The 13962-nt window shown below is 36.9% G+C and overlaps 1 protein-coding gene across 1 annotated transcript in view; it reads left to right on the top strand.

Moving 5' to 3' along the window:
• Positions 1-13962, top strand: part of DNAAF5 (dynein axonemal assembly factor 5) — a 71675-nt gene that overhangs the window by 23439 nt on the left and 34274 nt on the right. The window contains exon 6 of the mRNA XM_036741353.1: positions 9698-9910. Within this exon, the coding sequence (XP_036597248.1) occupies positions 9698-9910 (213 nt within the window). The remainder of the gene's footprint in view (positions 1-9697; positions 9911-13962) is intronic.

Here is a 13962-nt window from a genome sequence, read left to right as displayed (position 1 = left end):
CCATTCCCTTCCCCCTTACTTTCTTGTAGGTCAAGATAGATTTCTATACCCCATTGCCTGTATATCTTATTTCCCAGTTGCATGTAAAAACAATTTTCAACATTTGTTTTTAGAACTTTGAATTCCAAAATTCCCTCCCTTCTTCCCTCCCTCCCTACCCTCCTTGAGAAGGTAAGCAGTTCATTATAGGTTATACAGGTATTGTTATGCAAAACATTTCCATAACAGTCATGTTGTGAAAGACTGACAATATTTCCATCCATCCTATCCCATCCCCCATTTATTCAATTTTCTCCTTTGACCCTGTCCCTTTTCAAAAGTGTTTGCTTCTGACTACCCCTTCCCCCAATCTGCCCTCCCTTCTATCATCCCCTCCCATCCCTTTCTCCTCTACTTTCCTGAAGGGTAAGATACCCCATTGAGTGTGTATGTGATTCCCTCCTTAAGCCAAATCTGATGAGAGTAAGGTTCACTCATTCACTTTCACCTCTTCCCTTCCATTATAATAGCTTTTTCTTGCCTCTTTTATGTGAGATAATTTACCCCATTCTATCTCTCCCTTTCTCCTTCTCCCAGTAGATTCCTCCCTCATCCCTTAATTTGATTTTTTAGATATCATCACTTCATATTCAACTCATCCATATATATACACATATATGTATATTCCCTTCAACTACCCAATACTGAGAAAGGTCTCATGAGTTACAAATATCATCTTTCCCTGTAGGAATGTAAACGGTTCAACTTTAATAAGTCCCTTATAATTTCTCTTTCCTGTTTACCTTTTCATGCTTCTCTTGATTCTTATATTTAAAAGTTAAATTTTCTATTCAGCTCTGGTCTTGTCATTGAAAAAGCTTGAAAGTCCTCTATTTTATTGAAAATTCATATTTTTCCTTGGAGTATTATACTCTGTTTTGCTGGGTAGGTGATTCATCCTTTGACATCCAGAATATCATATTCGAAGCCCTTCGATCCCTTAATATAGAAGCTGCTAGATCTTGTGTTATCCTGATTGTGTTTCCACAATGCTCGAATTGTTTCTTTCTAGCTGCTTGAAATATTTTCTCCTTGATGTGGGAACTCTGGAATTCAGCTACAATATTCTTAGGAGTTTTCCTTTTGAGATCTTTTTCGAAAGGTGATTGGCGGATTCTTTCAATTTCTATTTTCTCCTCTGGTTCTAGAATATCAGAGCAATTTTCTTTGATAATTTCTTGAAAGGTGATGTCTAGGCTCTGTTTTTGATCATGGCTTTCAGGTAGTCCAATAATTTTTAAATTATCTCTTTTAGACCTATTTTCTAGGTCAGTGGTTTTTCCAATGAGATATTTCACATTGTCTTCCATTTTTTCATTCTTTTGGTTCTGTTTTATAATTTCTTGATTTCTCACAAAGTTATTAGCTTCCATTTGGTCCATTCTAATCTTTAAGGAACTATTTTCTTCAGTAAGCTTTTGGACCTCTTTTTCCATTTGACCAATTCTGTTTTTTAAGGCATTCTTCTCTTCATTGGCTTTTTAGACCTCTTTTGCCATTTGGGTTCATCTCTTTTTTAAGGTATTATTTTCATCTGTATTTTTTGAGGTCTTCTTTAGCGAGCTGTTGACTCATCTTTCATGATTTTCTTGCATCCCTCTCATTTCTTTTCCTAATTTTTCCCCTACTTCTCTTACTTGATTTTCAAAGTCCTTTTTGAGGTCTTCCATGGCCTGTGACCAATTCATATTTTTCTTGGAGGCTTTTGATGTAGGATCTTTGATTTTGTTGTCTTCTTCTGGCTATATGTTTTGATTTTCTTTGTCACCAAAGTAAGATTCTATCATCTGAGTTTTTTTACTCTGTCTTCTCTTTTTCCCAGCCTTGACGTTTGTGCTCTTTGTCAAGGTATGACTCTGCTTCCAGAGTGGAAAGTGTTCTGTCCCAAGCTTCAGGGATTTTGCACAGCTATTTTCCAACTACTTGTAGGCACCTGTAAATTTTTAGTTTTTCTGAGGTGGTATGATCCAATGAGAGGTGTTTACTCCCTTCCTGTCCTATGCTCTGCTCTGTGAGTGATCTCAAGCAATCTTTTCTGCTTTGGAACTGCCAGGAGCACTCCCTCTCCACAGTCACCACAAGCTCTGCCATGCCAGCATTCCTCCTCACCCCAGAACCACCAACCAGGACTGCACCCAGATCCAAGCAGGGCAAAGCAAGAGAATCCTGCCTCAGGGCCAGCAGAGAGATCTCTGCACTCCCGCTCTGATCATCCGCTTGATCACGCCCACCGTCTGTGGGCCTGGAGCTCCAGAAACAGCCACTGCTGCCACAGCTGCAGCCACCTCCGCCGTCCCGGGGCTGGGGCCAGACCATATCCTTCTCTCACCAGGTCCAGCAGAGTTTTCCCACTGACCTGCTAAGTTGTCTTTGGCGTTTGTGGGTTGAGAAGTCTGGAAACCACCACAGCTCAGTGATTCAGTGCCCTGAGGCCTATTCCACCCCTTCTATTCCAGCCCAGCATGGGCCACACTCCGCTCCCAGCACAGTGCGATAGACCCTTCCCAGCAACCATCCTTGCCATCTTGGGCTAGAGACTTGTTTCACTCTGTCATTTTATGGGTTCTGTAGCTCTAGAGTTTGTTTAGAGTCATTTTTTACAGGTGTTTTGCAGGAATTTGGGGTAGAGCTCAAGCAAGTCCCTGCTTTTACTCCACCATGTTGGCTCCCCCTGCCCCGCTTTTCCTTCTTGATAAACTATTTTGGTAATAGGCTTAGTAAATTAAAGATTGGGGTACTATATATGGATTTCACTTATGTATTATGTTTCTGCCCTTCACTCCATTATTAAAAATGGAGTCATTAGTGTTCCTAAAGTTGCAAGTATTAATGGAGTCCTGGCTATGATAGTTTTGAAAATTTTGACATATAGTAAAGCTTATAAGAACTACAACTTAAATTATTGACTGTAGTGTAGCTGTCAGACACACTGATCTAATATAACCTAAATACATGATCTCTGGAATGGGGTTTCTGACTTTGTAGCTGAATGTCTAGAACCAGTTAGTTCAATTAATTAGAACACTGTGCCAATGGGGAGCTTAGTCACGTGTGGGCCAGTTGGTTTTACTCTGTTCATAGACACAGTTAGCCACTGACTCTGGCAAGCCAGCTTACAAATTTGTGCAGTTGGTATTTAAAAAAACAAAAATAGCTACAGGACACTGTAAAGGAATCAGTACAAATCTGTCAATTACAGGAAGACAAAAAATCTAAAAACATAGCATAATATCACACAATGTGGACTTTTAGTCCATCAAAAACATTTATTAAATGCCTACTATGTGCCAAGTTTTGTGCCATGTGTGGGTGATACAAAAAGAGACAAAAAATAGTTCCTGACTTCAAGGAGCTCACAACCTAGTGGGGAATTAACCAATAACATCATCTTCATGTATAAAAAATAATTGTAATTAAAATGAAAATACTTGATTTTACTTCATCTGTAGTACATATCAGTGAATGCGTATTTCATACTCATACAAGTACGTGTTTTCAAAGTAGCATTTTTCAATTGATTTCAAATTTTTTTGTGATTCAGAATAATTTGGAATGAAGCTATTTTGTCTTTCTAAAAATCTTCCGCTAAGGAGAACTCCAGAGCTCCTAAATGCTTTTCTTTCGTCATCCTTGAGGAAGAGTACACTTATTAATGTGGGTAAGAATAGCATTCATTCCATCTGTATTATATTAAAAATAAATTATACATTAAATTTTCATTATATACACCATAATCTCCAAAAACATAGGTATAAATAGACTCAATTGTGTCATTAAGAAAATGTATCAGAAAGAATTTAGACAAGTTGTGAAACAAGAATGAAAGATGGTCGGTAGACAGTTCAAGTGTCATGGAATGTTAAACAACCTAGAACAAGGATTTTTAACCTTTTTTTGTATCATGGATCCCTGTGACAGTCTGGTAAAGACTATGGACCCCATCTCAGAATAATATAAAAGACAGAAGATTACCTCATGTGCCCATTTAGAGTAAGGGATAAAACATGTACATATATAATAACAAAGTACAGTGTGGTCAAGATAGAGAAGCAGACAAGATACATGAGGAAAATTTGAGGAGGGAGATTATATTTTCAGCTGAGATCTGGAATAGAGGGTATAGGACATGAGCCAAACCATGAAGGAGAAAAAGGATTAAGAAAGTAGAAATGATAGAGTACAGTTTACATACACTTGATGACTTGTGCAAGGGCATGAGGGCAGCAAACGGCCTGCCAACTTTAGAGAAGACAGCAGTATAGTTTCATTGGCACGAAGAGTATAAGAAGGGGAGTAATGGGAAATACGGCTCTTAAAGGAGGTCCTCAAGGCTTCCACACTTCCACCTTTGGCATACTCTCAGCTGAGAGCCTTGTCTGGTACTCTACTGAGAAAATTGAAGCTATTTGTCACGGGCTTCCTCTCCTCCCCTTTTCTTCATCTCATAATCCCTTGACATCATCCTGCCCCATTCCTCCTTTTTTCCAGTCTCTGATAATACAGTGGACCACTTCAACAACCTCTCTACATCTACTTTTGAGCCCATATTCCAGCAGACTGCCTTATCAATTATCCTCTCCCCCACCACTCTAATACTCAACTTCTCCATATTTGTTCTTTTCCTTTAAACATGCCCAGGTCTCCTAGTCCTTGAAAAAAAATTGCCTTCCCTATGCCCTATCATTCTTTCAATCTATCATTCTTGTCTTTGTTACCTTTTTTCAGCCAAATTGCTGGAGTCATTTATTTCTTGTCATCTCATTCATTCCTCAAACCTTTATAATTTGGCTTCTGAGCTCATCAGTCAACTGAAGCTGCTCTTTCCAAAGTTACCTTTTAATCTCCAAATCAAATCATCTTTTCTCAGTCTTCATCCATCTTGGCCTCTCCTGCTTCATTTGACACTTATTTTTCATTCAGCAAAAAACCACCTTCTCATACTCCTACCTTCCCTTCCCCCCCAGTTGAGAAGAAAAGAAAAACAAAACCCGTTACAAACACATATAGTCAAAACAAATTTCCCCATTGACCATGTCCAAAAGAATGTCTCATTTTTCATTTTGAGTCCTTCACCCCTCTATTGGTAAGCAGGATGCATGTTTTATCATTAGTCCTCTGGAGTAGTCATTGGTCATTACACTGATAAGAGTTCCTAATTCTTTTAAAGTTTTTTTTTACTTTTACCCTATTGTCATTATATAAATTTTTCTCTTGGTTTTGTTCACTTCAGTCTGCATGAGTTCATACAAGACTTCCCAAATTCTCAGAATCCTCCTTCATCATTTCTTACTGCAGAGTTCTAGTCAATCACATTCATATACCATGACTTGTTCATTTATTCGCAGTTGATGGACACTTCTCAGATTCTCTTTCTGTGCCACCTCAAAAAGAGCTACAGATATTTTTGTATATTCTTAATTGGTTTGTTTTCCTTAGGACTTAATTCCCTCCCTTAATTCCCTCCCTCTAAAGCCCTCTCCCCTACTTCTGTCCTTTCCTTTTCTATTTCCAAGTTTCTCTGTAGCTCTGGTCTTTTTAAAAGTCCATTTATACTCAGTTGTGCTGGGTAAGTTCTAACTGGTAAGTCTATCATTTGCCTTCTGGAATATAGTTTTCCAAGTTCTCCACTCCTTGACAGTAATGACTGCTAAATTGTGTTTAATCTCAGCTGTGGCTTCTCAGTATTTGAATTTTTCCTTTCTGGCTGTTTGCAGTACTGAATTTTGCCTTTGACTTGGAACCTCTGGAATTTGTTTAGAATGTTCCTGGAAGTTTTCATTTTGGAGTTTTTTTTCAGGAGATGATTGTCGTATTCTTTTTATTTCCACTTTGCCTTTTGGTTCTAAGAGATCTGGGCAGTTTTCTTGGACGATTTCTAGAAATATGAGATCTAAACTTTTTATCTTGGTGTTCAGATAGTCCAGTGATTCTTAATTTTTTTTCTCCTTGATCTTTTTTTCCAGGTCAGTTGTTTTTGCTGTGATATATCTTACATTGTCTTTGTTTTTAATATTTCTTGTTGCTTCATGTAATCATTTTGTTCATTTTGATTTTCAGGGAGTTTGTTGCTTGAATGAGTTTTTATATTTCTTGTTTGTACCAAGCTATTAATTCTCTTCTCAATTCTTTCTTCCATAGTTCTCATTTCTTTTCCAGTTTTGTTATTCAAGTGCTCTCATTCCATTTATAAAAACATTTTATTAACTCTTCATCTTCTACAAGAATTCTAGTTGAGTTTGTGCTTGAGCTGTGTTTTGCCTCTGTAGGTCAGGCTAGATCTTGGAACAGAGATCCTGCTCTGCTCCTAGGAGCCAAACCATACTCCTGCGGCTTATTTCAGAACTTCCTTCTTTCTCAGTACACAGCCCATGGCCTCTCTACCCAGGAGCATCATCCCATGCCCAAGTCTCCTTCTCCTTTCTCCCTCTTCTGTCTATCTATCTATCTCTCTATCTAGTCATTCATTCATTTCATTTAAAATAATTTTTTTGGTTCCAAATTCTCTCTCTCCGTCCTGCCTTCCCCCATCCCATTGAGAAGTAAGCAATATGATATCAATTATACATTTCCAGATTAGCCATGTTGCAAAAAAAAAAAATGCGATAAAAACCAAGAACTATAAAGTGAAAGAAAGGTATGCATTCAGAGTTCATCATTTCTCTCTCTGAAGGTGGATGGCATTTTTCATCGTGGATCTTTTGGAATTAGCGTAGATCATCGTATTGATCAAAGTAGCTACATTTTTCACATTTGATCATCATTCTAATTTTGCTGTTACCATGTACAGTGTATTCTTGGTTCTGCTTATTTCACTTTGTATCAGTTCATATAAATCTTCCCAGATTTTCCTGAAACCATCCTGCTCATCACTTCTTTTTTTTTGGAGGGGGGAAGGCAGGGCAGTTGGGGGTTAAGTGACTTTCCCAAGGTCACACAGCTAGTAAGTGTGTCAAGTGTCTGAGGCCAGATTTGAACTCAGGTGCTCCTGACTCCAAGGCCAGCACTTTACTAACTGCTCCATCTAGCTGCCCCTCATCAGTTCTTATACAACAGTATTCCATCACAATCATATACCACAACTTGTTGGATGGCCCTTCTAATTTCCATTTCTTTGCTGCTGAGTCCCCTTCTCAGTCCTCCCCCCATCTTTGACTGGGAATTGGTTAGTGGGCAGCAAAACTGCTAGGTGGCACCTGTCCCCACTGCAGTCCCCCATTATGGGTCTGGGGCCTCCTCTTGTTCTGTTGCACAGCCTCTGCCTAGGCACTGGAGTGCTCCACATGCTAGTTTGCTCCTTGTCCAACTAAATCTCTGGTGTCCATAGATCTATGTTGACTTGGTGTGGAAAAATGTAATTTTTTGAGGACTTTCACATCAGGATTTAGTCCGATGCATTTTCTAGGTCTGTCTGGAGGAATTTTGTGGAAATGAGCACAGCTGTACTATTTCCTACTACTCTGCCATCTTAGTTCTGCCTTTTCTTTGGTTTTTCATATAACTCTCTTGATTTTCCTTTTACCTCTAACTACTCCTCATTTTTCCTTCCATGCCTCTTAACTATGGGTGTTGTGTAAGGCTTTATCTTAGGCCCTTTACTGTCCTTACGTTCTTTCTCTTGGTAACCTCATCATGCTCAGCTCCCATGGGTTTGATTGTCCTAGTGTATTTATTAAGAGCTTCGGGATTAAAAAACAAAAACAGACCAGTTTGTAGCCTCAAGCAGCTTATATTCTAGCCATGGAAACAACATGTACATATAGTAGGCATGTACATAACACATCAATATAAAACATGTAAGGCACGGTAACCTTGGAGGAGGGGGACAGGAAAAGCCTCATGCAGAAGGAAGCCCTGGAGCTGAGTCTTGAAGGAAATAGGGGATTTAAGTGAGCAGTGAGAGTATTCCAAACTTGGAGAACATCTAGTGCAAAGGCATGTAAATGGGAGATAGAGTGTCATAGGTAGGCCAGTGTGGCTGGATCATAGAGTACATGGAGTAATGTGTAAGAAGACTGGAAAGGAAAGATGATGCCAGTCTATGAAGAACTTTAAATTGCAGTTAGGAAAATCCTTTTGGCAGCTGTATGGAGGATGAAGCAGAGGGAGGAGAGACATGAATAAAGGGGAGCAACTAAGGCTTATTGCAGTGAGATAGTCCATTTGGGAGATAACAAAGACCTAAAACTAGGGTGATGGTTTTCTGAGTAGTGAAAAAAAAGACCTAATAAATGAGAGAGATTTGGAGACAAAGATCTCAAGACTCAGTAACTAATTGGATATGTGAAGTAAGAATGAAGAGTCAAGGATGACACCAAAGTTGTGAACCTTGATAACAAGAAGGGTGAGAGTGCCCTGGATAGTCATGGGGAAGTTCAGAAGAGAGATGGGTTTGAAGGAAAAGATAACAAGCTTTGTTTTAGACATAAAGAGTTTGAGATGCTTGAGGGGTGTCCAGTTCGAAATGTCCCCTAGGTAATTGTCGGTGCAGGACTAGAACCAAAGAGGAAGACTAGGGGTAGGTAGATCTGAGAATTGTCTGCATAGACAGAATTAAACCCATGGGAGCTGATGAGGAAAGGGAAATTATTAGAGAGAAAAGGAAGAGGTACCAGGATAGAGTTTTGAGGAATGTCCCCCAATGAGTATGCTTGGCATAGACAATATGATTCTGCAAAGAAAATGGAGCTTTTCCTTTTTTTTGCTAGTAGGATAGTTAACTTTCCCTAAGATTATATTTTTTTTGCCTTCACTCATTTTCTTTTCTCCTCTAAAAATCTGATAGATGATCATCCATCTTCTGAATTATTTATTCTATGTGAAAATTTTTATTTCTTCTCTGGTATAATTATCTGCTTTTTAGCTGAAGAGTATTGGTCTCATTTACTCACTCTAGACCAGTGATTTAATTTCTCTTCTACAGGACTGAGAATACTTTTGGTGTTAAATAAGGAATAGATCTTCACTGTTGTGTCATGCAACTTTCTTTTCCACTTGAAAGGGAGTTCCATCCATGTCATTTTGTGCTAGTTGAAAGAATTTGAATATGAAGCAAGTGAATTGAGACCTCCCAAATGGCATAGCAGAAAACTACTACAAGACTAATTTTTGGTTATTATTTTTTAATCTCAATTATGTTTACCCAGAGGCCATGTGTTTCATCATGCTACTGAAGGTTTTATTTGGAATTCTAATTCAAAAGCTATCTTGACAGTTGTATGAAGATAGAATAAAAATTGGGTGATTACATAAATAAAATGTTTCCAGTCATTCTCGTATTACTTTGAAGGCTGAAGGAAAGGAGAAAAGAAACAAACACTAAATCTAGGACGTATAGTTTAGGTTTATACTACGCTAAAAATATTTATCTTTTATTTCTATAAATTAAACTTTTTAATGAAAATTATCTGATCTTGAGGAAAAAGTTATTTGCCTTATGAGCTTATGGTTATGTGCCAAAAAGATTTTTGCATATATGCTTAGCAGTACTTGATGAGTGGAAGCAACTACAAGGGTAATTGCTGAAGCATTTTAGATGTTCAGGATTAAAGCAGACAGAATTCAGTCGAGAGCAGGCAAAAAAAACCCTTAGATAAGTTGTTTATTCTTTGTGTTTTCAAAATAATCCTTTTAATTTTCACATATTTGGTTTCTCTTACAGTGTATAAAATCTGCAGAGTTGGTTGGAACATTTGTCAACCCTGAGGTGTTTCTGAAGCTAATCTTGCCAGCACTGAAAAAATCTCTTCGTCCATCTTGTCTTATGGTCCTGGCTGCAATTACCAGAGGCTGTTCGAGACAATCCCTTAAACCTCATCTAAATAACATTGCCAGCTACCTGTCGCAGACACAGATTTGTCAAGGATCTGAAGATGTAAGAATATGCGCAAATGGTGGGAAGTGGGAAAATGTCAGAATGAAGCATTTGGGGAGAAGCATTTGGTGGTATTGCTATACATTTCATCAATATCTAAATAAGATTATCAGAATAGTTTAGCATTGACGTTGGATATATGTCAAGCCATCAGTTCTTTCTGGCATTGGTGAGCTTTTATGAAAGCTCAGGGTGCTCTTTCACCAGAGACAGCATGGTGTCCTAGAAAGAACAGCGGATTTGCAGTCAGGTCTGGTTTTGAATTTCTAGGTTGGATAAGAATTGTCCAATGATCATAGACAAATCACTTTACTTCTCTAAAACTCATTTTCTGCACATGTTAAAGAGGATGATAATTCTTACCGAGTTGTTGTAGAGAAAGCTTTTTTAAAAAAATATGAAGTATTATTAAAGTGTCAACTACCCTTATTGAAATATTGAAAATTCCACGACTTTAACCAGTATTAAGTCTATCCTAATTTTATACTGATTTCTTCAGCATAAAATCTAATCCTGTCCCTCCCATAAGAATCATTATAGTACAAGTGAAAGAAACTTGAATTTGAAATCGGCGAATATGGATTTGAATCCTGACTCTGTTACCATCTGTATTGTTATGGGTATTATCTTTCAGATCCCTAGACTTTAGTTTCCTTAGCTGTGAAATAAGGGGGTTTGAATTAAATGACCTCTAAGCTTTCTTCTGGCTAGAAATCTTTGTGATTCAGATTGAAGACTGTCCACATAGTATGAGTTACTTTGTCCAAAAAGCTCTTCGGCTGGTAGCCAGCTTTCTGGTGTGAAGCCTCTTCACATATTGCTAGCATTCAAATGAGAGTCCATAGCCATCTTGGTAGGACCTTCCAAATGTATTTTGCTGACATATCCTGAAAAATCCGAGGATCAGCCTACATTTCTACAGTGAGGCACTGGGTAGAGGTGATTCATTATTTATTATTAACATGCTAATCAAATATTTATTAAGTACCTTCTCATGTTTAAGTCACTGTACTAGTCACTAGGATCCAGAACTAAAAATGAGACAGTCTCTGCCCTCAAGGAGCAACTCCTTTATCTCCACAACGTCTGTATGAAAAAGTTAAGAACTTACTTCCTTATTCATATTCTACAGATTAAGAAACTTATACCCCCCAAATCTGAGCATACTCAAAATTACATAGACAACACCATAGTCATAACTAAATTCCAGTTTGAACCACTACTGTAAGATTAGGTAACGAATCTTTGCCTATACCTAGTCACTACAAATTTTATTTAATGTGAATTAACCAGTTAACTACCACTTTTACGTTATTTCATCATCCAAATTAATATGCCGTCCTAATGAAGTGTTTAAAATGAGCAAGCCTGGACAGATTGACCAGCTATAAAATTTGTATTTAGTTATTGTGAATCTGCTTAATTTAAATTATATTGTTAATACATCATAACCTAAGCTGAAACAGCATAGGTTATAGGTAATTTTTAGTTGCTTTCAGTTGGAAAAATTGCTTTGTTTTTGTTAAAGTATGATACAGTTAATACCTGAAAATCTATGCATAGGATCAGTTTTATAACATGCCTTAGCCTTGTCAATTAATTGAGAGAATGACTTGCCAGCTTTTCTGCTATACGCCAACAGTTGTGCCTATTTAGAAATCCAGTGTTGTTTTAAGACTTTGTTTGCAGACTACTGGACAAAAAGTAGTCATTAAGTAATGCGAGGTAACCATACTAAGAGAGAATTCTTACTGATTTTGTCATTATGTAATGGCCATCAAATCTGTTAACTGGTCTCATTTTCTGAAATGTTAATACTGGAGTACATTTTAATGATTTTTGTTAAACATGGAAAGAATCTTTCAGCCACGTAATGCTATAGCATGAATCATTAATTTTTCAACTTTCCGCAGACAGCTTGTCCTGAACATAGTCTAAGTAGTGCTCAGGTAGATCATATGATCTCACTTTGCTGTTGTTCATGGGTTGTCTTTTTATTTGTTTTAATCCTTTGATTCTCTTGTCTACATTTAAGAATGGCAAATTCTTGCCCTTTCTAAAATGTTCTAGAAGTATACAATTTATAAATCTCACAGGTGTCAAAAATGACTTGCATTAAAAACATTTTATCAGGAAAAATGTACTTTCTATATCATGTTGATCCCCCCATAATTTAATCACTTAATCAATCAGAAATGATAATCTTCAAGGTCAGAGAACATATTTTATCTTTAAATCTAATGGTTTGTCCACTAAAAAAACAAATTTTCCAGACCATTTTTTTTAACATGGAGTCACCTTTCTAAAAATTCACCTCATTCATGCAATTTTTTAGCTCTTCAGAACTATTTTGCTTTCATTGCTCAATTATGCAAATGTGTTTTTGATACTCAGATACTCCCAAAAGGGTATTAAGGAGACCAGAGATCTCTAAAAATTTCTAATCCATTTAAAACGAAACTTAACATTTTGCATGGAAAAAGCAAGACTAGTCAAGTGCCCTGCCATAGCTTGGTCCAAAACAGTTCTATTTCAAAGCTAGACCAAAGGCCCAAGCATTTTGTAATGAGATTTTTTTTTTTAAAAAGGAAAACAGTGCTACCAGAAAGTTAATTTATTTCATGTAAGTGAAGAAAAATTTTTTAGAGAAAACTGAAAAAAAGAAGTTCACATATAAAAACAAACCCTTAGTAATTCAGAGAGAGGTACATTTTAAATGGAGGGCCCAGTCAGAGATCTCCTTTATTGTTGGCTGTAAGTTTTGGTAAAAGGCACTTTCCCAGGGGTCTCCAGCCAAGTCCTGCACTTGGGGCTTAGCTCAAAGAAAGGAACTTGATCCTTTTCTTTGAAATATGTTTGTTTAGGGACAGGTAAATGAAATAAGGAAATTGTATGATAACATAAACATTTGTTCCATTTAACTAAAGGAAAACAATAGTGGTTTTTTAAGTACATTTACTGTTACTACACAGATCTCCTTTTTTGTACACAGACTCTGAGTGTACAAGTCTTAGACAGTTTCAAATATCTTGCTTAATCAGTACACAAGTAGAATGATATTCCTGTTGTGATTTTTTCAAAAGACATTAAAAATTCACTAATTAAAACTTTATTTTTACATCTAGGAAAAATTGGAATTTTATTTAAAAATATATAATTACTTTCACCTAAAACATATTTTTGGATCTATTTTCAAATGATGATGTTCACCTATAGAAAGCTCATGTATATTTTTGTGTGTGTGTGTATTATAATAGGCATAGAGTATGTATATTTCATAAGCCCTTAAATTTGCATATGTAATTAGGCAACGTAACTAAATCTCACAATGGCATCTACTTTTTTAAAAGCTGGATTTATTTCCTCTTAATTTATAATTTAATAGCCATTCAAGTAAGCCAAAGAGTTTTACTTATGTCAGGACCTGAAAAGCATTATTGTGAGATGAAAGAAAATCAGGCAAAGTACTTGTGGGCAGATAATAATTCAAATAAAAAGGGGAAAATAAAACTTAAAATAGAAAACAAAAACATTGTCACATTTTCGCTCAGGTCTTTAGCATTTCCAGGTTTAGTAATCCCAGATCCAAACCTTCAGCCAGCCTCAAAGTTCCTTATTCCATCGTGGGTTTACTTGTGGGTTAAGGCTGAGGTTCTATCCAGATCCTGGCCCTCTTGCTGTGTACAGCAGTAATTTGATGTGGGCTATCAGCATTGATTTATTACTGTTTAATGTAGCATGCATGGAGGGAAATGGGCAAAGCAAATAATTTTGTGCCCTACTGGATTTTTAAATTTAATCACCATAATTATTATAGTTATTTTGAAGGCAGATAAGTGACATAGTAGGTAGAATGTCAGATATAGAGTCAAGAAGACCCAAGTCTGAATCCTGCTTCAGACACTTACTGGCCGTGTGGCTTCCAGCAAAGATATCTTCTGTTCACATCAGTTTCTTTATCTGGGTATATTATAGCACCTACTTCATAGCATTGTTGGGAGAATCAAATCAAATGAGATCTTACATATTTAAGGCACTTTTTGAACCTTAAA

Source organism: Trichosurus vulpecula, chromosome 1 (assembly GCF_011100635.1).
Source record: "Trichosurus vulpecula isolate mTriVul1 chromosome 1, mTriVul1.pri, whole genome shotgun sequence".
In the NCBI taxonomy this organism is placed as follows: domain Eukaryota; kingdom Metazoa; phylum Chordata; class Mammalia; order Diprotodontia; family Phalangeridae; genus Trichosurus; species Trichosurus vulpecula.
The sequence above is the reverse complement of the archived record's forward strand: the minus strand, read 5'-3'. Positions and strand labels throughout refer to the sequence as shown.